This window comes from Leptosomus discolor, chromosome 24 (genome assembly GCF_034619465.1).
Source record: "Leptosomus discolor isolate bLepDis1 chromosome 24, bLepDis1.hap2, whole genome shotgun sequence".
Classification (NCBI taxonomy): Eukaryota; Metazoa; Chordata; class Aves; order Leptosomiformes; family Leptosomidae; genus Leptosomus; species Leptosomus discolor.
In genome coordinates, this window is record NC_141414.1 from 7,784,068 (window position 1) to 7,807,080 (window position 23,013).

Below are 23,013 nucleotides of genomic sequence, written 5' to 3' on the forward strand. Positions count from 1 at the left end.
ATTAAATAGAAGCAATGTTTCCTCTCCCCCTGGTCTTCTGCAGCCTCTCTCCTTTCTATTTTTGGCAAGGGTTTCACCACACACTAAAAAGAAACGCCAGACAGATTCGGGCATGTGTTTACGTCCAAAAAAAGGCCTTTGTGGAGCCGGGGCTGCTGGCACCGCCTGCCCCACGCCCCGGCAGCGCCACAAGGGAGGCCCCGGCTCCCCGCTCCCCCTTCGCCATCTGGAGCACTTAAAAAGTCCTGAAAAGTGTCTTTTTTTTTTTTTTTTTGTTGGATTTTTTTCTCCTTTTTTTTTTTTGTTGGATTTTTTTCTCTTTTTTTTTTGTTGGATTTTTTTCTCCTTTTTTTTCTTTTTTTTTTTCTTTTTTTGGCAAATGCGCTAACGAAGTACAAGCAGCTACTGTCATTCGCACGGATGCTCTACAAAAACACCTACAGGGTGAGCACTGAGTTACTCAGACGAGGAAAAAATTAAAAAAAAAAAAAGAGAAAAAAAAAGAAAGGTCGAGGATTTTTCCACCTAACGAGTCACCCGCCGAGAGACACCAGCGCCCGCCGGCAGCCCCTGCCCGCCCCGCTCGGCTCCCGGCACCCCCAGCCCCGGCCCCGGCTCCCAGGGGACCCCCAGCAGGCGCTCCCGGCCCGCTCCTCCCGGCCCCGGCCGCACGCTGAACCTAAACCCGCCGCCGCGCCCCTCGCCGGCCATCCCAGCGCCGGCACGGCACCGCGGCGGGACACCGGGGATGAGCGTGGCCCAGGCGGGTGGAAGGACGAGGGGGGAGGCAGACTGACCCCCAGCTGCCAGACCACCGCGGTGTGCCTGGCTGGCTTCGCCGGCAGAGCATCCCGCGGTGTTCACCAACACATCCCGCGGTGTTCACCAACACATCCCGCGGTGTTCACCAACACATCCTGTGGTTTTCACCGACACATCCCATGGTGTTCACCGACACATCCCATGGTGTTCACCAACACATCCCGCAGTGTTCACCGACACAATCCCATGGTGTTCACCAACACATCCTGTGGTTTTCACCGACACATCCCATGGTGTTCACCGACACAATCCCATGGCGTTCACCAACACATCCCATGGCGTTCACCGACACAATCCCGCACCGTTCACCGACAGAGCATCCCGCAGCGAGCTGCCCGGTGCCGTGGCTCTGAGCCGCCCCGTCGCGGTCCCGGCGAGGGCAGGACGCAGGCAGGGCTGGCACCCGCCCGGGTAGGGCTGTTGGGGAGCCCCCGGCCGGGTCTGGAGCGGAGGAGCGGCGTGCGGCTCCGGCGGTAACCTCGGCCGCTCGCTCGCGGCCGCGCAGGTGGTTTTGGCTGACCCGCAGCTCGGGCACTTGCCTGGGTCGCCGGCTATAGCACCATGCACTGGTCTCTAACATAGAGGAAGAATCAGCAATCTGGAGTAGAAAAATAAGGCTGGAACTGTACGAGATTAAGGGCCGAGGAGATTCCCCCGCGGGGAAGAGAAAGCCCTGCTGTGGCAAACTCGCTTCCCGCTACAGGCGCCGCGTTCGAGAGCTTGAAGTTTTATGTTGGATGAAAGATTTTTAAAAAAAAAAAAAAAAACAAAACCAAAACGAACCAAAACCAACCAAAAAAACCCACACCAAAAAGGCATCGGCTGCTGCTGCGCCGGGGCTGCCGCCCTCGGGGTGTGAGCAGGGCTGGGCACGCGCTGGGCCACCGAGGGAACTAAATCCACTTCCCTCCGCTCGACCTCCCCCAGCGCTGACACGGGGACGGGGCGAGACCCCAGGGAGCGTGGCACGAGGCCGGTGCCAGGAGAGGAGCCCAGGACACGGCGGGGACGGGGAGGTTTGAACCGCTCGGAGCAGCCCAGGACCCCGGGGGAGCAGCCGCGCGGCGCAGGCGGGAGGTGCTGGGGCTCGCGCCAGCGTTGGAAACGGGGGGTTTGTTCCACGGCTTTTCGCAAGGCGAGGGGTCGCGTACTTAAAAGACGTGATGGCGAGAGATCTGCAACCGAGGAAGGGGAAATGGAGCAGCTCTGCTAACCACAGCCTGCGCCGCGGCCGGTCGGTGCCGCGCTCAGCCCGACACCCCGCAGCCCCCCCTGCCCGGCGGGAGGGAGACCCCCCCGACGCTGTCCTTCCTCCTGGAAGATGCCAACCCGCCTTCCCCGGGTCCCGGCCACGCGCCCGCAGGCTCTGCTCCTCTCCCTGCCTTCGAGCCGGTCGCCGGCATCACCCCGTGCCTTCGGGAGCCAGCGGCAGCCCCGCGAACACCGTCAGCCTCCAAAAAGCATCCAGCAAAAAAACCTCCCAGTGCCCTGCCGGGACCGGCGACTCCGACCAGTTTGAGCACACGCAGCGCCCAGTATGGGCTGCAAGGTGCCTTCCCTCCAGGGGAACCACGACGGAAAGCCCGAGCACGGCGCCAGAACCCGAGGGTCTCCTCCTGCCTCCCTCTCCCGGCGGCCGCGGCCACGGGAAGCTCCACGGAGGGGTCGGCCGCCGGCGGGTCCCATCCCAGCGGGAGGTCGGGGCATTCCAACCCAAACTCCAAAGCACTGGGGGAACGGGAAAATTCCCAGGATTTCACATCAGGTGTGGTTCGGTTGTTGGGTTTATCTTTTTTCCACTTCTCTTCCCAAAATCAAACCTCCGCACCGCCGGCGCTCAGGGTAACCGGGACCGGGCACCGGCGCGCTGGTCAGGAGCCCGAACCTCCGCCACCCCGGGGAGCGTTCGCTGTCCTCCGAGGAGCCGCCGAGCCCCGGGCTCTGCCCTCCGGCCACCGACCGGGCTCGGTGGCTTCCACCCAGCGCAGGGGTCCCGTCCTCTCCCCGGCAGCGCCGGACGCCGGCGAGCGACGCCGCGGCTCAGGGGGCCGCAGGGCAGCTCCAGCGCCGCGGGGAGACGCGGTGGGGACGTCCCTGAGCTCTGACCTTTCTCCCGAGCAGCCGCCGGCCCCGGTACGGAGCCCCCCGGGCTCCGTCGCTGCCATCGCTCCGCGGCGGGCAGCGGGAGGAAGGCTTGCCTCTTCCTCACCCGCGCCGGGGGGGGCTACCGCCGGCTCCGCGGGGCGTGCGCTGAGCGGCGGCGACCAAAGCGCCCCTGGTTGAAATCGAACGTTAAGATTTCCAAGGGGTGGGAAGCGAACTATTTCTTCCCCAGCCTCACCCTCATCTCCCTGAATTAACTGGGTTTAGTGGAATCCATCCCAGTTGCCGCTCTCGGCGAGAGAAAGGGAGATGGGAAACGCTGGTCAACCTGCCAATTCGAGTGGTTTGGACCCAGACTCTCCAAAAAGCCAATTTTAAAAAGATTTCTGAGGTGATACCGCACAACAGAAAGTCCTTTCCCTCCCCCCCCCCCCCCCGGCACAGTCCCGTTGGGGAAAACCAGCGGCAACACCACAGAGACACCCCAGAAGCGACCCGAGGGGCTCGGGCCTGGCCTCTCCCACGCCTCGGGCTGCCTACCGCCGCTGACGGGAACTCGCGGGGCCGACGCCGCAGAGCGTCTCCCCCCGCTGCCACCCCCTCGTCCGAGCGGAGCCGTGCGGCGCGGGGAGGGAGCCCCCCGGCCCCCATCCTCCTGCCCCCGCCTTCGGTTCATCCATTTGCAACAGCAATTTTTTCAGCTGTGTTTTGGTTGGGGTTTTTTGTTGGGTTTTTTTTTGTTGGTTTGTTTTTTTTTCCTTTTTGTACTAGTTTTCTACAAAATAGCTCCCCACCGGGACGCTTCTCCCCTGCTCCCTCTCAAGAACCGGAGCGAACTCTTGCCACGATGCGCTAATTGGAAACTAATTGGATCAGACCCGCTCGGAGCTGCGTTCGAAGCTTCCACGGGCGAGGTGCCGACACTCGGGTCTCGCATCCCATCGGCCAATGCAACAAAACCCCCCACCGCCTCCGCCACCCCGGCACCAATTTCAAATATCGCTATTAAAAATACTGCCCCCCCCCCCCCCCCCCACCCCTCAACCCCGGTGTTTTTTCCCCGTTTTTCGATTTTGACCCCTCGCAGCGCGGCCCAGGAGCAGACACCCTGCCCTAAACCACCTCCAATCCCTTTTTTTTTTTTTTTTTTTTAAATTTTTTTTTCTTTTTTTGTCGTTGTTGTGTGTCGAGATTTAAGTTCTGTTTGAATCCAACACTTAGTGTTTACCCCTCGGCGCAGCTGGAAGGTTGTAGCTTGGTTTCAGCGGATGGAGAACGGGGCCCTGCCTGAGAGATCGCACGCGCCGGAGCGAGGCAAGCTATAGGATGATACAAGGCTTTTTGTCCTTAAAAGGATTCTCCGAAGCGGGCACTCCAACCAGCAGCGGGTCGTTCCTGGCATGTTGCTCGCAGTAATTCATGAGCTCAGAAGATGCTTTCGAGACCTAAACGTTGCGAGAAAGCAGAAGGTCAGTGAGAACGTTCAGGTGAAGGCAGGGAGCTCGGCCCACGCAGCACCACCGCCTCCCAAACGCGCCTGGTGGGTGCTCAGAGGAGGAGGAGGAGGAGGAGGAGGAGGAGGAGGCAGGACAAGACTCCCCCAAGTTCCGCGGGGAGGAAGGGACCCGACTGCGGTTCGGGCTTTTCGTAACGGAAACTTTACGGCGATGGTGACAACTGCAAAGGGGAAGCGGGCACGGAAAGGGAGTTGTAAGGTCTGACATAAACAAAGCGATGAGGATGGGGGAAATGCTCCCAGCCGAGAGCAAGAGGTTCCCAAGGAGAGGCTGCTGCCCTCCTTTTTAAGGGCTTTGGGATAAAAAAGAGAGGAAAAAAGTGCCTGCTTGAGAGCGGCCATCCTCTGGTGTTAAAAATGGAGGTTTCGAAATCCTTAGAAACTATTACTTAAGGCTCTGCTTATTTTAGTGCAAAGACACCTTCTGGGAAGCCAGAGCCCAGAGCAGCCCGGCAGAGAGGGGACCGCGGCGGTGGGCGAGCAACCGTCTGGGGGCGAGGAGGGCGGGAGGCACGGGGAGGCACAGGCAGGGGGGTGCCAGCAGCTCTGCAGACCAACTGAACCCCCCTTTTTTTTTTTCATGAACCTCACGCCGGTTGGACCTAAGGCAAACCCACCGACACACCCGGAGCACACGGGAAGGCCCAGACGGGAGGCGCTGGAGCGGCAGAGCCTCCCGGCAGCGGTTCCCTTCCCGGGATCTCCGCGGATGCTCGGCACTGGGGCGACTCGCCCCTCTCGTCCCGAGCCCAGCTGTGATTTAGGGGGGGGACGGAAAGCACCGGGGCGTCCCCTCCCCGCGGCGCTGCCGGGGGTCACCGCGCTCTGCAACCTGCCCAGGCGCGGCTGCGGCAACTGCGAGCGAGGAGGAGGAGGAGGAGGAGGAGGAGGAGGAGGAGGAGGAGGAAGGGCGCTTGCAACAAGTTCTCTGCAGCTCTGGGCAAACCACATAACCCGCCCTGCCACGCCACAGCGGGGGCTTCCCCCTCCTCGTGTTTTGGCGTCTCCTGGAAAGGCAGATCCAGAGACTGCAGCGGGCACGGCGCTTCCGTGGGACTCTCTCGGTTCTACCGCGGCGCCGAGGACTGAAGTCCCAACGGTGACGAACGCTCCTCATGGCCGGCAGCTGCTGCCGGCCGGCACTCGGGCATCCCTACCACGGCAAAACCGCTCTGCAGAGACAGGGAGCTGCCTTAAACCTACAACTCGCACGAGCCAGGAACTCCTCCTCATCTCAGCGCAAAGCAGGGGCAGGGAGCTGGGCTTGCCGGGAGCGCAGCTCAATCTCTCACGAGAGCAAGCGGCCTGGGAAGCGCCGCACAGCTCTTAGGGCAGGAAGGGAGGGACGAGGCAGCCGCAGCCCCCCTGGCCCTTCTCTAGCAGATGTTCGGGCTGGCGAGGGGGAAAACGGCGGCGCGGTGGCCGGGCTCTGCTCGGGCCACGGCGTCGGGTGCTCGGTCCGACCTCGCGGGCAGGAATCGGAGGGCGTTCCTGCCGCCGCAGCTTCGCCCCCAGCTCGCGGGGCAGCCCCTTCCCCTCGTCTCGGCAGTGTTAAGAACTCATCTACCCGCAGGCCAAGGGGCGTCTCGCCGACCTCCGCGGCGAGGAGGAGCTGAAGGAGCCAGCCCTGGCGCGACGCGGTGCTTCGGCGCGGGGCTGGCGGCTCACGGCGCTGTGGAAAGCTCGCCCCGCCAGCACATCTCCTCCACTCGGCCTAAATAGCAGCGTGCCGCGGTCCCACCGCTGTTGTTCTTTCCCAGCAAAGCATTTAAGACAGTCACAGCTACAAAGGTCGGCGAGCGCACCCACACCCTCCTTCCCCCTCGGTGTGCACCCTTTGGGATCCTGGAGCTGAGACAGGGTAATTCTCAGGAGCACCAGCAACGCCTGTGCCGGGGGAAGACCTGTAATTTATTTTGTCTTCCCTAAAATGGCCTCGCTGATGGGGGCACGACTGGAGTCTGGACAGTGGTGGCCCTATAAACAGCTACAAAACCTCACGGCTTTAAAAAAAGAAAAGATATTGAAAGCAGCAGCAGCAGCTCCTGCACATCAAAACCGGCGATGACGGAGGACCTGCTGCTGCAGAAGGAGCAGGGACTGAACGTCAAACGCAACATCCTTTGACCAGGAAACTCAACTCAAAACCTATCAGGTGGATTTAACACCTATGTGCTTTACAGTGCTTCAGTTTCACTGCGCCTTCCACCGCCCTGCACGGGGGTTTCCTCTGCGTGACTTACTGACAAGCGACTTTCCACGAACAGATCTCGTCCCTCCTCTCCTTCCTCCCCTCCCGGGGGAGCTTCTCGCAGGGGCGGGCAGCGGAGCAGCCTGACCCCCCCCCTGCCCGACCACGGCAGGCACAGCCCAGATGCGGGCAGCAGGGCGGCAGAGCCAGGGGACGAGCGTGGCTCCTCCGTGGCTCAAGGGGTGTAAATTCAGAGAGCGCCCCGCGGTGTCCCGCTCACGGGGCCGGGACCTGCTGCCCACACGCTGATATTTGTCTCCAGCAAAGGCCAGAGCTCACGTGGCCGAACGAGCCCGGGCACCGCAGTCACCAAGCCAGTTCCCAGAATAGAGGGAAAGCTCCCCGAGGAGCCCGTCCCCGACTCTCAGGGGACGCTGTGGCTGCGAGCACGTTACCTGCTCCAACCCCCCAGTGCCAAAGGCAGCTTTATTTCTGGGGCTGCTTTGCTGCCCCAGCAGATTGCTGGTGAGCCAGCACGCAGCTGAGAATAGACTCCGGTTTGCTGTCCTGGACAACTGCAGCACAAAATTAACCTTCCCCAGCTCTACCATAAACGTGCCTCAAACCAGCGGGAGGGCACGCTGCCACCCTTCTTCGTGTGCAGGAACGCAGCACTGGGAAAGGGCTGTGCAGGCAGCGGCTTTCTGAGAGAAACTCCACATGGAGAGTGAAGCCATCCTGCGAAAAAAGGGGGAAACAAGACCTGGAATGCACGTGAGCGCACGCGGCAGAGCTTTGCTGGGGTCTGGCCCCTGCAGCTTCGGTGCCTTCACGTGCCCAGCTGAGCTCCGGGCACTGACTCCTGTGGCTGCTCTGCCCTCGGATCGTGCGGACACCCCTCACACCCGGGAGAAGCTGCGCGGGGCTGCGACGGTACCTCCTGGCACGAGCGGGGTCCGCGGGAAGGGGGTCCCGTCTGGGAACGCTGCAGCAGCCAGAGCCATCGCAGCAGCAGGCAGGCACTCGGGGCAAGCCCAGGGATCCTGCTCCATCCCTGCCCACCCCCCGCCTCGTGCTGCTCCCGCTCCCGCGCTCACCTTGATCCTCTCGATGCCGGCTTCGATGCGGAGCTGCTCCACCAGCTTCCGGGCCTGCGCGATGTTGTTAGTGGTCGACATCGTCTGCCATCGGCTCCGGGCCCCCGCACGCGAGAAGGCTGCAAAACAGGGCGGGGGGAGAGGGGGGTCGGCGTCGGGCACGGAGGCACCGTGCCACCACGCGCCACCTGACCGACAGCCACGTGCAAAGAGCTTCCAGGAGCTCTAAACTGATGACACCAACTTAACGTTTCCTGATTTCGCTTCAAGTTCTCCTTTCCTCTAAACAGCCCGCTTGGTGCCCTCTCTCTTCAGGCTTTTTTTTTTTTTTTTTTGGATTAAGAAAACCAAACAGAAACCTGCCGACGAGAGGGGAAAAATGAAACTTTTTCTGCAGAAAGTCCTGCCGGACGCATTCAACTGACCGCCCGGAAAAGCGAAGAGGAACTTTCCAGCCCGCGCACCGCGCCGTGCACCGCCTGCGGAAGGCGGAGGGGAACGCCACTCGACCATGACCACACACAGCTCCTGGACCTTCACGCTCGCTGTTCGCCTACGGTGCGATTCTGTGCTGCTCGCTGCACCGTTGCCTTCGTCCTGCCCTGACTCCTGCGTCAGGGTTTCAGACGCGGGTGGACACGAAAGCACGAGGGGCACTGACAGCTCATGTCTCGAAAAAATGGCGCAAAACAAGGGCCTGGCTGGACATGGAAATGAGGAGAGCGGTGCGGGGTGAGACGGAGCAGGACCAGAGCTCTGGTGAAGCACAACCCCTTTCTGTGCTCCAAGTGTCTGGTCTCCAAGGGTCTCACGGACCCCGGGCAGCTGCCGAGCGCCGCACTCATCCCCGGCTCCGCCGACCGTGGGGCTTTAGCGCACCAGTCGCCCAGCCACGCACGTGGGGCCGTGTCCCCGCGACCACCACGCCGCAGCCGGCTGCCCCGGCAGGGAGTTAAACAGCCTTCCTCGAAATTTAAAAGCAGCAACCGAAGAAGTTTTTCTACGAGACCAAAACAACGCGTCACTGTCACTCAGAGCCACGGGGCAGCAGCCAGGGCGGCGGCACGGCGGAGGGCAGCTCTGGCCACGCCGTCTCAGCCAGACTCCCTTGGCCAGACACGGTTCTCGGGTCGTTTCTTTATGATCATCTCCGTGGGGCTGCTGCAGAGGTGTCAGGAAAAGTCGCTGCCCTGCCCGGCGGTGACTCAGCCCCCGCCCGTACAGTAACGGCGGGACAGCGGGCTGCCCGAGGACCACCTCCCGCCCGACAAACTGGGAGGTGATGCTGGGAGGAGGAAGGAGCCAAAGCAAACACGGGGTCAGATACCGGCGGCACTCCCAGCGCCCCAGCCAGCCGCCCACTGCAGCCCTTCTGTGCTCGCTTTAATTACAGACTCGCCAGGCTTCTCCCCAGGACAGGCGGCTTCAAAGCAGACGCTGAACTGGTGCCTTTACTGGGGGGAAGAGAGGGGGGAGCGTCTGCCCCATCTAAGATCCTAGCAGCCTTGAGCTGTCTCGCCTATGTTTAGACATTAAGGGAGTTTACTCCAGACCACAAGGGCACTCTCGGGGATTATTTTGCTTGGCGGCAGCACGCAAGGCGCGCTGCGCTCCTCAAGCCCTGAACAGCGCTCCGCTTCGCCCGCGACACCGAACGCTGCGGGAGAACACAAACGGTGCTTCAGCCAGCGGCACCCGCTCCGCCACGGGACGATTCCCTCAATTAGCCGGGTTATTCGGAAATCTCCGCCTCGCCAGTCCTGGAAGACGTGAGTCAGGGCGATGCGGGGAGCCCGCGCCGTCGAAATACAGTCTGGTACTGTGGAAACTGGGAGAAAGAAGCAGGCTGGTCCCTGGGGGGAGGATCCTCCTCTCCTGCTCCTATTTGAAGGGCTCCAAAATAGTGCAGGCAGGGGAAAAACTCTGTCTCAAAGTCAAGCTCTTTCTGAAACTGCACCGTGAACTTGAAAGACCTCCCTACTGCAAACAGTTCACTCCTCATTGACAAAACAATCCTTCACCTGCATAAAGAGCGAGCAGGCAGCTGGAGGAAAAAAAAATACAAGCAATCAGATATAATTTATGTTTGCAGCAGCACAAGATCACCTGCTTGTACTTTCCCAGCTTCCTGTTTATGGAAGAAGGCTGATGAATCAGTGGAGGGCGAGTTACTTAAGGAAACTCCTGCTTCTGCCACAGCGCTGGGAGACACGCAGCCCGGGTCCCCGGCCCCGCAGCATCCCACGGCCGGTGCTGCACAGGGGACACCGGCCTGGCTGGAGGAAGGAGCCAGCGCAGAGCGGAGAGAGTCCTGCTGCATGGCAGGAGTCACCAAACTAGTGTCCGAAAAGTCCTTGGCCAGGGGCAGAAGTTTTGCTCCCTACACGTAACCCGGTTTCACAGAGTCTTTGCAAAGCGAAAGCAGCGCTTGTAGATCAGAAATGGCGCTTTATTTGGGTTGTTCCAGCACCAAAGCAGCAGGCACCTGCCTTCTCCTGCCCCTGGGCGGACAACCGCCCTCCAGCTCACCACCAGCGCCCGCCACCCGGCGAGACCGTGCCCTGCGATGCGCTTTGCCTCGCCCAAGCGCCAAGAGCAGCATCAGCCGCCACCGAGCAGAGGGTCAGCGGTTTTACTGCCACAAAATCCGCAGCAGCAGCTTCTGTTTCCTCCTCAGCCACCGTCATGCAGCGGCCACGGCGCAGGGCTCCCTCGGGGGAGCCGAGCGGCTCCCCGCACGCCGTGCGGTTCCTCTTGCAGCGTTTCAAACTGCCAAGTACAAATTTCAGCGCTCGGGAAGGTCAAGGGGGAGTCTCGCTGGATGCAAAACCCTCCTCCAGCTGCAGCCCGCAGCGGCTGCCCGTCCCAGGCATCCCGAAAGCTCCGCGGCGGCTCCCGGTCCAGACCTGCCGAGCCGGGACGGGGCGGCTGTCGGCACAGGTTGGGTCAGCACCGGCACCGCAGAGCCACAGCGGGACCTGCAGCGCTTTCGAGCCCGGGCTGGTGGCACGGGGCAGGTGACCCATCGGGGAACCCGGCCACGCTCCGGGACGGCTCTGCCTGGCGGGAGTTTAAAACCGGCTCCCGTTCCCTTGGTGAATAATTAACAAAGCGCGTCATTAGCGACTGGAGACCATCGATACAAAAGATCCGGCGGGTCGCTGCACGGCACACAAAGGGCATCCTCGGGGTTTTTCAAAAGCCAAAACAAACTTTAAAGATGCCACTCAGCAGACCTACAGGGGTGTGTAAATAACTCGTGAGGTAAAGGTATCCGGAAAAAAGCCATGCAGAGTAAAGTGCGGGCGATGCAAACCAGGATGACACGGGGGATGCGGCTACGTTGTCCCTTTTCCAATCTTTATGTTGTAAAGAAACCAGGGTTTGGGAAAGGAAGGGGGGGCCCGACATCTGCAGCGGGGCCTGGGGAGGAAGCAGAGGACGGTCAGGACACCCTGGTCTCGTGCACATCCTCCTGCCTCCGCTCTGTCATCTGACCGCCGAGAAATCCCCCGTACGGCCAGGCTTCCTTCCCGCGCGGCGGGCAAAGCCGTCGGTGTTTGGCCACAACCGCCCTCCTCCCAGCCCTGCCCGCAGAGAGCGGCCGGCGCCGGGCCAGGGCAGACTTCTCCTTCCCCGGTGTCGACTCGTGACTCTGCAGAACGACGAGGCCACTCGTGTTCCGCGGAGGCACGAAGGGGCATCCTTCAGCAGGAACCATCTCCCCGCGGCGGCTTCGCCGGAGCCCCGTCTGCCCTGCCGGCTAAGCCATCTCCCGCTTCTCCCCGGCAGCATTCCCGGGAAGGGCAGCGCTGCCCAGAGAGGACAACCCAAGTTTGGGGAACGACTCCTGTGGCGCTAACGCAACGTTAGCCCGGCGTGCGTTTTTCACGCTGCCGTGTCAGCAATTCCAGGAGGGCTGAAGTCATCAGACGGTCTCGCAACTCTCTGGGCTGCCATCCCTGCTCCCCCAGCAGCCCAGGGATCTGGCAGGCGGCTGCGGATCCCCAGAGTGCGGAGCTGTGAACAGGGCCGGGGCTGCAGCGAGGTTTCACACCTCTGCGGTCGTCCGACGGCGTATGAAAGCCACCGCCGCAGTAAGTTCAACGCTGGTAATTAATAAAAATGAAGAGAACACAGAGCGTGGGCAATGACACATTACCCAGTGGTGTTTCAAGGTCAACGCCAGTAAAAGCAGAGGCGAGGGAGGGTTATGAAACCTTGCAGCAAGGGAACAGGGAGTCAGGAGTGCAGGCGAGGGGCAGAGCAGACTCGAGAATGAAGCAAACAAGTCCCGAGTTACGATCTGGCTGCAGCACAAACATCCCGTGAGCCCTTCTGCCTATTTTAGGAAAAGCACGGGAGGACAGAGTCCCAACAGTTAAGTTAGGATAAATTCTGGAACGACGGGGATTTGCTGTTTTAAACTGGTTTGTGTATTATGAACCGAAAGCAGGTCAGGGTGCTCATAACTGTGTCCTGCACCGGCTGAAGAACCGCCACAAATGCCCTCTTCTACATCAGGCTTCATCGTTCGGCAAAAGAATTCAGAGGATCTCAGTAAGCGTCACAACAGCAGACTTCTCGTGTTCACACTCCTCACCCACCTTCAGCAAAAACGGGTTTGCGGTGTTTACAAAGCAGGGTGCTTCAGGCAGCGTGCTCCCACCGGTACTCCCGTGCTTCCAGCGAGCCAAGCGTGAAAAGGGCATTTACACGGGACTGTTTTGCACTGTGAGTCCCGAGGATCTGTTCTGCACAGCCCTCTGACGTCAAAGCAAGGCTACGGAGCGGGCACCTCTGCTTCCCGCACGGGTTGTCTTTTCCATAAGCTAGTTCTCCGTGTACCAGGGAGACGGCACAGGTAACGATTTGGGCTCCTTGAGCGGGAAAAAAAAACAACCCAAACCAGCGCAGCTCTTGAGTCAGAAGCGTGCAGCAACAGCGGTGACAGCAGCGCCGGCTCTGACGAGCCGTGACTCAGCACAAGCTCCGTGCCGAAGCAGGCGCCTCCTCCGTCGAGCACCTCGCTCTGCCTCCCAGCAGGGCTTTGCCCGCTCAGCCCTTTCATCCCTTTCCCAACCCTGCCCCGGCGGCGCTCCGAGGCGAGGGATCACGGAGCGAGGTCGCTGCGGGACGGGGCTCGGCGCCCCAGCACCTCGCGCCGTCCCACGAGACGCACGGCGGGACCCTTCGTCCCACCCTGCGCTCGGCGCCGCAACGTTGCAACAGGATCCCGGTCACGAGGATGAAACCGCCACCCTCGGCACCGCGGCGTGCCGAGAAACCGGGCTTGCCTTAGCACGCCTCGGACATGCACCTTGCGAGACGCCGTGCTGCAAGACTGGCACCCAAAACTGTTAATCACCGACTCGGCACAAAACCCTTTCTCTTTTATGCAACCGGTGCCACCTGCACGCTCCCACCCGCAGCCTCTGCAGCCCAACGCAGGAAGCATTACGCTAGGAAAGAAATATGCACTGATCCCTCTCGTTTCTGAATTCTTCCCGTGCTTCTCATAGCTGGAAGCAGCCACTCCTAGCAAGCTAAATAAACAAGCGAACATCTGAGTAACTGCCGGAGTTATGCTGCTTTTGTCTTCCCCCACCCCCAGACGAAAAAAAACCCACACACAACTATGAGACTGGTGCTTATGGGTGTCCCTGTGCTCGAGCTGCCCGATGGAAAGCCCCGGAGAGCTCAGCTCCGGCAGCCTGCGCAGCCTGGCCGGAGCAGCATCTTCCAGCCACCCGCCCATCACGGGGCCGGTGGGACGAGGTACCGGGGTACCTGTGCTGATGTGGGGAGCCGGTGGGGGTAGGAGGATGCGCTCCTGGATCTCAGCCTTAACCAAACTGTGCTTTCAGAGAGCGGCCCAACTGCCAGCAGCGTTTTGCTGCAGCAGAGCAGGCGTGCATTCGCTGCGGGGTGAAAGGAGAGCAAGCCCTGGTGAAAGGAGAGCAAGTCCTGGTGAAAGGAGAGCAAGCCCTGGTGAAAGGAGAGCAAGTCCTGGTGAAAGGAGAGCAAGTCCTGCATCACCGAGACCAACCCCAGAGCCACCGAGGTGCCTAAAACCATCTCCCACACCACCACGGGCAACGCTGGATCAGCAACCTCCTCCAGCACCCCGAGGGCATCCGACCCTGGCTGGAGAGGGGAGCTCCCCAGCCCGCGGCCCGCCGTGCTCGGACATCCACGGTACCGAGCGGCTCCGTCCCCGGTGAGAGCCTGCAGCCCCTCCGCCGAGGCCCGGGAGCGGGCGCCCGCCGGCAGCCCCAGCACGGGAGCGGAGCAACACGCACCTCGGCGGAGCCATCCTGCGCCGAGCCCCGAGCCAGGCTGGTGCCAGGAAAGGGGGGGAGACGAAGGGGGAGCCTGAGACTGGTAGCCCAGTGTAAACCCGCTCGGTGGTTACTGCTTTTAAAGATGACCTCATGCTTTTTTGGAACAGAAAAAGGCTGTTAGGGCAATGGCATTTACTCCTTGTCTGGGCAGAACAAAGCAGGCTCCATTTTTCTTTTACACTTCCTGCATCAGTAGCTTAACAGCTGAATGAGCTATTGAATTTTTTCCTGAGTGCAGCAATTTTTTCTTTTTTTTTTTTTTCCCCCTCCTTAAGACCTCCAGATTTCTATGGCGTGGGACAATACTCGGGGAGAGCTCAGCGAGGAGCTCGGCTGAGGAGCCACCCCAGGATGGAGAAACGCTCCTTAAAGAGGCAGCGGTGGGAAGCCCTGGGCTTCGCTCTGCCTCTCGCTCAGGACGAGGCTTTCTCCACATTTCAGTGTCGAAACGACCCCGCTTATTCTCCCCACCTCGTTCTGCATCCCCCGCAGCTTGGCCTGCACGGTGAGCACACGAGAGCCACGGGGATGCCAAAGCACTTCACTTTGGCAGTAAATAAGTCACCAAAGTGCCCGTAAGCTCCTTTAGATTTGCAAAACGTCCCCTCACGCTGTCCCTCCCCAGATAAACTACAGCCTCCTCACAACAGGTTGTAACTAGGCCATGTATTTTAAGACACTTCACGTCCCTCCTGCAGCCACCAGCAGCTCCAGCGCGGCAGCGACAGACCCTGTGTCTCACATACAGCTCTGTCTTTATCAGAAGATCCATTAATTGCTGGAGTATTTTGTCTCTTGAACTGCTCTAGTTTCAAACTGGCCAAGGATTTTGGAAGGAGAGAGCATCCCCAGGGACGTGGAGCTCCATTTCCTTCCCATTAAAGGCAATGATTACCTGGCTGAGAGAGCGTGAAATCCTGCAGGACCCATCTGCCAGCTAAGCTGCAGAACATTCAAGAGACCTCGTTTCCAGGGTAGCCTGAAGCCCCCCCAGTTAACGCACGCGGCCGTATTAGGTCTGGCTTGAAGCTCCCCCTTCTCTCCAATTTATCTGCAGCAGCTCTGGTGCCAGCTGGGTGGGGATCTCTGGCAGGACTGCCACGGCAATTACAGGCAATCACCACCCCGGTGCTGCGGATCGTGTACCCTGAGTCACTGCAGCACATTCCAGCCTTATTTTTAGACCGCACATTTGAAAAAAATAAAACCCAAAACAACAAACACAACAGGAAAAGAAGAAAAACAAAAAAGCAGAGTGCAAAGGTAATTCACCCCCGTTGTTATACCTGGAGCCGCCGTCACCCAGCCAGCGAGGCCCTGGGTTTGCAGCGCAAAGCCAGACGCACTTTCAGGTTTCTGCTTGGCTTGCGCGCGTGGGAGCCGCGGACGCGTCCGCGGTGCACGGGAGAACCGGCTGCAGCAGCGACCGCGCCAGCCTGCCTGCCTGCGGGCGAGCAGCCGCTGCCCCCGGGCATCCCGCTGCCCTCCTGACGGTCCGGAGCCGCCGCTGGGCTCGTGGGTTAGTCCACGGTACAACAGAGGCGGGCAGATACATCAGAAATGCTCCACCATGTAATTTAAACCAAGGAACCAACGCTGGGCTTTAGTCAAGGTGCTTAATGGCTGTTATGGGTTGAGGGTAGTAAATAAATCAGAATTTGCACCGCGGAGCCTGCCCCGTCCTCGTCCTTCCTGCGGTTCTGGTCAGTGCAGCCCCAGCACAGGGGGGAAAACCCCATCCCTGCACGCAAGCAGCCTCCACCGGAGCGCTGCTACGAGAATCAGGGCACAAAACGTCCCTACGGCAGCTCCTCGTTCCCCGTGTGCTTCAGAGCAGCTGAGACTCGGAGCTCTCGGCCAGCGTCAGCCGCAGCTATTTAGGGAGGGAGGACGAGCAGAAAAGCAGAACAAGCTCCAACACGGGTTTCAGCCGCCCGTGCAGGTGGGATCTGCGCACGAGCAGCTCCAGGAGCCACCACCGCTTCTGCAGAGGGAAACCTGCAGCTCGCTCTGGCAGGAGCCGCTGCCGCACCCCAAAACCGCGCACCCCCTGACCCAGCGTTACAGGCTCTCGCTTTGAATCTGCCCCTTTCCAGTCACCTGCAGCGTCCCCTCCTGCTCCTCAGGGCTCGAGATGACTAAGCGGCATAAACGCCATTCCTCTGCTTGCAGAAACCATGGCAAGAACTCAGGAGCCCCCCAACACCCCAGGTCTCCTCCCCAGCAGGACTGCCTTCCCTTCAGGTGGGTGGAAAGGAGAAGTTTCAACCCCCCCCACCCCGACTCTTCAAAATCAGGTTGTAAATTCCTGCGCCTCAAGGACCATTTAAGATCTGCTGCTCCACAACTGCCTCAGCAAAATGCTAATCACTTCTGCAAAGATTTTTAAACTTGAGGACATTTACGATCTTTTAAGTACATACGTGCTCTTCAAGCACCTTCACGAAACGCCAGCTAACAGATTTGGTGATCTTACCCAAAGAAAAGGGCTGAAAGACCGAGCACTTCGCACAAAGCACTGAAATGAAGGCTGGTTTTGTAGTGTGGCTTGTTGAAAGTTGCCCACTGTCAAGTCCTGGAATATTTGTGCTTTGCTTAAGCAAAGCTCAAGTGCAGGTGGTGTCACAGACAAAACCCCCACCGAGGCACCCATGGTTTCTCTCCAAAAAGGGGACCACGAGGAGTAACACCGCTGCTTTTAAAAAGCACTCTGGGCTAGTGTATGTATTAATCACGGCAAAACTAAAACCCCACTGATCTGTCCTCGCAGCTCCTGCAAGGGAAGCGCACAGCTTTGCTCTAGCCTCCCGGCAGCAAACCCACCGTACCAGCACACCAAGCCCCGCTCATCCCACTAAACGCGGTGAGAAGGCCGAGTCCTTCCTCACGGCTTTGCTGTTGAGATGTTATTTTCATATGCAATCGTTTCGGAAGCGATTAGGGTTCAGTTTTCAGGTCCTTGAGCCCACGGACCGCCCTGGCTATAAACACAATCCCAACTCAGGCTCCTGTCTTCAATTATGGCCCAAAAAGTGGTACCGGCTTACTGATTCCAGTGGGCAGACTGGGAACTAAATCGGTATATCCTGGCTAGACCACTGTGGGGATTGTCCTTGTCTGGGAGGCCTTGATAGCAGCTCCGCATTCAACGGGAGGGTGTAAAGACTAAGCAGGAAGCTGGGCTGTGTCGTGGCACAGGAATATTAAGTTATAGAAGGAGATAAAAGAAAGGGAAGTTTAGGCTGAATATCACAAAGCTTCCTGAGAATTTCCCACAGCTCCTGAGATCTGAGCTGGGAAACGCCGCGAGCATCAGCCCTCAAGACGCTTCAAGCAGGCGGGGGAAGCTTTAACGTGGCACAGCCTTTCACTCCCTTCTTCACGGAGCGTACAAAGGCTCTCCCAGCCGCACCACGAGGTCACATGAATTTATCGACCGCGTGTGCAAAAAGTTACTTCACCGGGAGATCAGCAGATTTCACGACACCGGCCATAACACAGCTGAGCGAGCAGCCTGCAGCCGGCCTGGCAGTTCCCTCTGCTGTGCAACCCCTTGGGTGCTGAGTGGGTGGAAAGGTTTTGAAATGACTTTTGAGTTTCCTACAGATAAGCAAACGCCGGAAGAGGGAGAACCCTCTGACTAAAGCAGCCGTGTTCCTCTTCCCCCCCCAAACCTGCCGGGCAGCACCAACCGAAACGCCACGCAGACGCCACGCTCTCGCCTTCGGCTGCCAGCGGAGGAACAGGCAGAGGTGCCAGGGCCCGAGCACCAAACCTGGGATGCACAGCGCGAGGGAGAACGGCCGCCAGCCACCCAAAAACCACTGCTGCGAAGAAAACCCCACCCTGTTCTGCAGCGGAGACCCTTTGGTCACGGGTACTTGTGTCCACGCAGCTTCCTCTGCTAGAGACCACCTTCCTCGCCGCCCAGCCTCAGGCTCTTCGGCACAGTTTGACAGCAAGGCTCCCCTTTCTGCCGGGGAGACCCAAACCCAGGCTACGTTGGAAATGGTAAAAAGTAGACGCCAAACTCTTCTATGAGGGAAAAGGAAAGAAAGCAGCGATGAGGGCCTGGGTCTGAGTCAGCTGGCAGAGCTGCCGTGTTTTGGTGGAGAAAGCAGCAGAGAAATTTCCCTATCATTAATGCACAGCTATTAAAGGAAACAAGTCCCTGACACAGCTACGCTCTCAATTCACCGTAATGCCCAGATAAAATTCCGTTTAAAAACTATCTTATCACAGGAATAAGTCTCTTTCCTGAAACTCCTAAACAGCCAAGGTTTTCCTGCACCACACGAGCATTCAGACGAATTCAAAGCCACCTCCCCGCTTGCAGTCAGTGAGCAGAACGCTTTTAGGTTTTACTATCCCAAAACTTACTCTGCTTCTCCCCAAAACAGGATCGCATGTTTCACAAGAAAGTTAGCCACGTGGAATTTAAGGAAGATTGCAAGAAAATCCTAAAATAAGAATTCAAGGCAAATACTGTGAGGACCAGCCTTTATTAGGAGCATTGTGCCAATTATAGCCTCTATTCACCAGAAGATAGTGGGGCTCTTGGAGGGCTTCAGAGAGTGGTTGTGCTGAGCAAGCCCGGCAGAGCCCGGTTCTTGAACTTCACACAGCTCTGCGTGCAGGGGATGGAAAGGGCAAGGAGTTTGGTTTCAAGTAACTTCAAGTTTTCATTGTGGAAAGAGCGTTGGGTGGGAATTACATCAGAACCGCAAGCTACAATATACTCATTGTACGGCTCGGCATGGCTTGCCCGACGCTTCTGGAGAGGGGAGAGAGCTGGTAAATAATGGGGGTAACGCGGCTGTTACGAACCTCCCCAGCGCAATATGCCCCTCGGCCACCTTTGCTTGTGTTAAGGAAAAAGAAACAGGGTTTGTTCGTGACGTTGGCTGCAGCTATTATACCTACGGGCACTCAAATCGCCTGTCAGAGCAGCTAAAAATAGCCTGCCAGCCCCTGTCAAAGCAAACAGCAGTTCCCCTTCTTCCATTGTTCTCGGCCGGGCCGCAGTGACACTTTCAGCCGAGTGTCCTGCCCCAGCAGGATCGAGCTCAAAGAACCAGCTGAGCAACCCCTGGAGGTGTTTTCCCCTGGAACCGGCGCTGACCCAACGCCGCGGCTGCCGTCAGCGGGGAGGCGGCCCGTAGAGCCCAGACATCTGATCCCACACACGTGTGAATAAGCCCGGGAGCAGAATTCACTGTAATTTAACTTTTTGGGACTTTTCTACACGTGGGTGGCGCTTTCGTTACTGGTCTGCGGGCCAAACCGAAGCCAGCGCGGTCTGAAGCCGTCCGGATCGCCCCCGGTGTCACCGCAGAGATGGTCACCCGGGAGGCTCCGCTGAGGTCAGCTGGTGCTTGAGGACAAGATATCCCGCACTGAGGAGGCTCGGGCCATCTGCTCCAGCGTCACTCTTACTTGTTGACCTTCGGACCAGAATTCGAGGCTGATTTATTTCCTTCTAGGCTTTTGCCTGCACCGAAGCCGAGGAGCTCAGGGTGAAGTCTCCCCCTTCAGCCCGCTTTCTGCAACGTCAAAAATCACACCGAAAAGCAGCACGGGTGCCCTGGAAGGCTTCGGGAATTAATCCCCCAGCCCAAAGCGGGAGATGTGTTAACGCCCCTCGGATTTTTCTGTATTGGATTCGGTTTCATTCCAGTGTCTGCACAAGGGGAGTATTTGCAACCACCAAAAAAAAAACCCCAAAAATCCAAAAAAACCAAGAAAACCTGAGGTTATGGCAAAAATATTTACTTAAAAATTAAATACCTTCTGTTCAAGTGCAGGAAGAGAAGCGATCCTCTTTGTAGGACTGTTCTCTAGACAAGCCTCGCTGTCCTGGGAAGCAGCACTCACCTCACGCTGAGCAAACAAGGGAAACGCTGCCTAGCTCGCTGTTGAGGAGCCTTGGTGTAGCACAGAGCCACGAAGAAACCTCTCTAGGAACAGGAGCCAAAAGCGTTTCGGCCTCTTTCATGTGACTGCAGAGGCCGACACGGGGCTGGTTACAGCACACCTAAACGAGCTTCCAAAGAAAGCACAGAAATCACCGCGTATTTCGGCTGCCTGAGCATTGCTTTACCCTTTGTACATTCAGAAAGCCTTTCTGAAGCCACGGTACCAAAACCAGAGCGTTTGCAATACTTGGCTCCTGCTGCCTGCGTTTGCCACAGCGACTAAAAGGTTCGCCCTAAGGGCCAGATGGCGTTTGCCTAACCGCTGCGGGTAGAAAGTTTTGCCTTTTTTGTTTTCAGTCTGCCCCATTTCAAAGCATCGTGACCATCTCCACCTGAAGCGAAAACAGGAACGGCCTAAACGGCGCTGCTAGGAACCGCTAACTGCTCTGCAAAGCAAGGGGAGAGGCAGCCACCCAGGCGATGCCAGCACAATCGCGCTCACTCCTCGCTGCTCTATCGGCTGGGCATCTCCAGCGCATTTCCTCGCAGAACCTCTCGCCCATTTCAACTAGCAGAGCTTGAAACGTTGACCGGCATTTGCTTTACTCTGTCAAAACCACAGAGGAGCTGGTTTTCCAGGTTCACAGATGAGAACTTTAGTGTCAGCTGCTCATAAGAACATTTTTCCTTTGCTTTAAACCACAATTACTGCCAAGGAATAGCCACATGGAAACCTCTTTACTCGGTGTATCTGCTCTGGACACATCTGGGTCACACCTGCTTGCTTCACCACCAAAGATTTTCTGCTGTCGGTTTTGCAAACGCTTTCTACTTCTGTAGTGAAGAGTTTCCAAAGCTGTGGGTGAGGCTGCTCATTGCAAACACTCTTAGGGGTGAGGATGTGAGCAGCAAAATAAGCACAGCATAGCTTTAACATCCTGAACGGGGTTTGTAGCAGTTGCATCTTGAGTCAGTAACGAAAGGAGGTGCCCCCGCAGCTGCAGTGAGCGCGTCCAAGGCCCTTCCAATCCACGTGAACCTCGAGCACGAAGCGCTCACTCGCTGCTTTTCCTACGGAGTCATCTGAAAGACGCAAACGAACTCGTAAACGGTGGAGCAAGAGGGGTTTCAAGGGAAAAAGACTGAAAGCAAAAATTTCTCTAGACACAATGGTGCCATCAATGAATCAAGGCAACCGTGCCCTGAAAAACAGCGCCGAGACAGGCTGTTGCTAAAGAAAGTTCAACATTGCGACACAGATTAAGTAACGCCTTGACTGGACAGCCATGGGCAAAGCGTCCAGACACCGACTGCAGACCTCAAGCAGTGAGAACAGAGCAGTTTCCACTAACCTGACCCCTGAGAGTCCTCCAGTGACCTTGCACCGAAACAAACAGGATCCCTGCTGGTGTTAGCACCTCGCACGCTGACAGAGAGCTGCTCACAGCAACGAGCGAGGAGGAGAGCGGTTCAGGACGGGATTAAGCCACAGCTACGGTGGGGTCATTGCGGGGACCCCGAGCGCGCTGCGAGGCGGGGCTGGAGCGAACAGGCACACCTCGTAACGCGCGGGGAGGACTCGAGCGCTGCCCCGCTGCGCTGGCCCAGTGCTGGACAGCAAAGCGGGACATCGCGACATCTGCCCGGCACCAGCCACGGCTGCGGCGCTCCCAGGTTTGGGCTGGTCACCCCTGGGTGTGTGCTGCACTGAATACGTGTCTTTTTCCTTAATACAAACACGGAATCCTCTGACCTCAGCCAGTAATTAGCACCCTGTTGCTAACGAAGCCTTAGAAACCCAAAGCGAGAACCTTTTTTGTAAGGCAGGAACCTCATCTACATGGGGAAAATTCGGACCCGTAATTCCACCCCGGCGCTTCTGAAGAATCACCCCCTATAGCTGGGTGTTCAGCAAAAACTCAGAATCTGAACGACACGCTTCAGAAACAATTAACAGCTCGAGGTATCCTGAGGCTGGACGGGTGTGACGCTTGTGAGCTTCAGAACCGCTCTGGGATGCTTATTCACTGCCAGCTCCTGACTGCAGAAGGGCCTCATTTGCATTTGAGGAGGGCCAGCTCCTTGTGATTTCCCTAGAAATGTGGTGACCTTTTGCAGCAGAGACACCACGTGAGCAGCAAATACTGCTGCTTTCTTCATCCACCCATGAAACACAGGGATAGCAGAGCAGTCCTATGACTTTCTCTTGTCATCTTGTTTTCGTGACCGATGTAGCTACAGAGGGCAAACACCATGCCCAGGAGGAACGCAGGATAGGTCAGCAGAGCTGGGGGCTCCCCCTCCCTCCCTCCCTCAGTCAGCTGCAGGCGAGCAAACCCAAAGAGGCTTGCTCCCAAACGCAGATGAGGGCACAGTCTGATCAGCCCGATGACTACTTTTGCACTTGTTTCAACCACCAAAGTAATTACCCTAGAAGAAAAGGCCAGTATCTCCATGTGACTGCGGCGTCTGTGCGGCTGTTTTCATGCAGACCCAGATCTTTTGGGTAATACCGATGACTGCAACATCATGTGAGGGTTTGCAACAAGGAGCAACTCCTACATGGGCGCTGGAATCCGCTGGGCAGACGGGGAGAGGAAGCAGAAGGTCGTTTTCTTTTGTCTCTCTTACAGGAAGAGAAGTCACGTTGGGCTGGCAGCAGTTCAGCTCTGAGCTCAGGGCTGGGACTGGGAACTGCCGGGGAACGGCTGGGGCTGGAAATAAGGCCGGGAGGCTAAAAAAGGAACTTGGACATTGCGTGAAAGGGTTGTGCCAGAAGGCACGTGAGGGATCTGCCTTCAGGTAATGGGCAACCTTTGGCTCGCTGGCTGTTTTCATAGGGCTGGCGCTTATATTTAGAAAATCTACAGGTTAGAAAAAACAGAGATATGCAAAACATCCCAACTTCCCTGAATTCACAGCATTAAGCAACCGTGATTACGCAGGTGCCATCCTTGACACGGGACATCACCAGCACCCGCTCACCTGCACCTCCAAGCCCTGGGGGGCTGCAAAGTCAGCCCCC

At 58.2% G+C, this 23,013-nt stretch overlaps 1 protein-coding gene across 1 annotated transcript in view; it reads right to left on the minus strand.

Annotated features, from left to right (window-relative positions):
- Window positions 1-4,118: 4,118 nt before the first annotated feature.
- Window positions 4,119-23,013, minus strand: part of GNG7 (G protein subunit gamma 7) — a 48,266-nt gene continuing 29,371 nt past the window's right edge. Inside the window, exons 2-3 of the mRNA XM_086477416.1 lie at window positions 7,730-7,848; window positions 4,119-4,370 (exon numbers count right to left, since the gene is read on the minus strand). Coding sequence (XP_086333542.1) covers window positions 4,245-4,370; window positions 7,730-7,810 — 207 coding nt within the window. The 5' untranslated portion in view covers window positions 7,811-7,848 and the 3' untranslated portion in view covers window positions 4,119-4,244. The remainder of the gene's footprint in view (window positions 4,371-7,729; window positions 7,849-23,013) is intronic.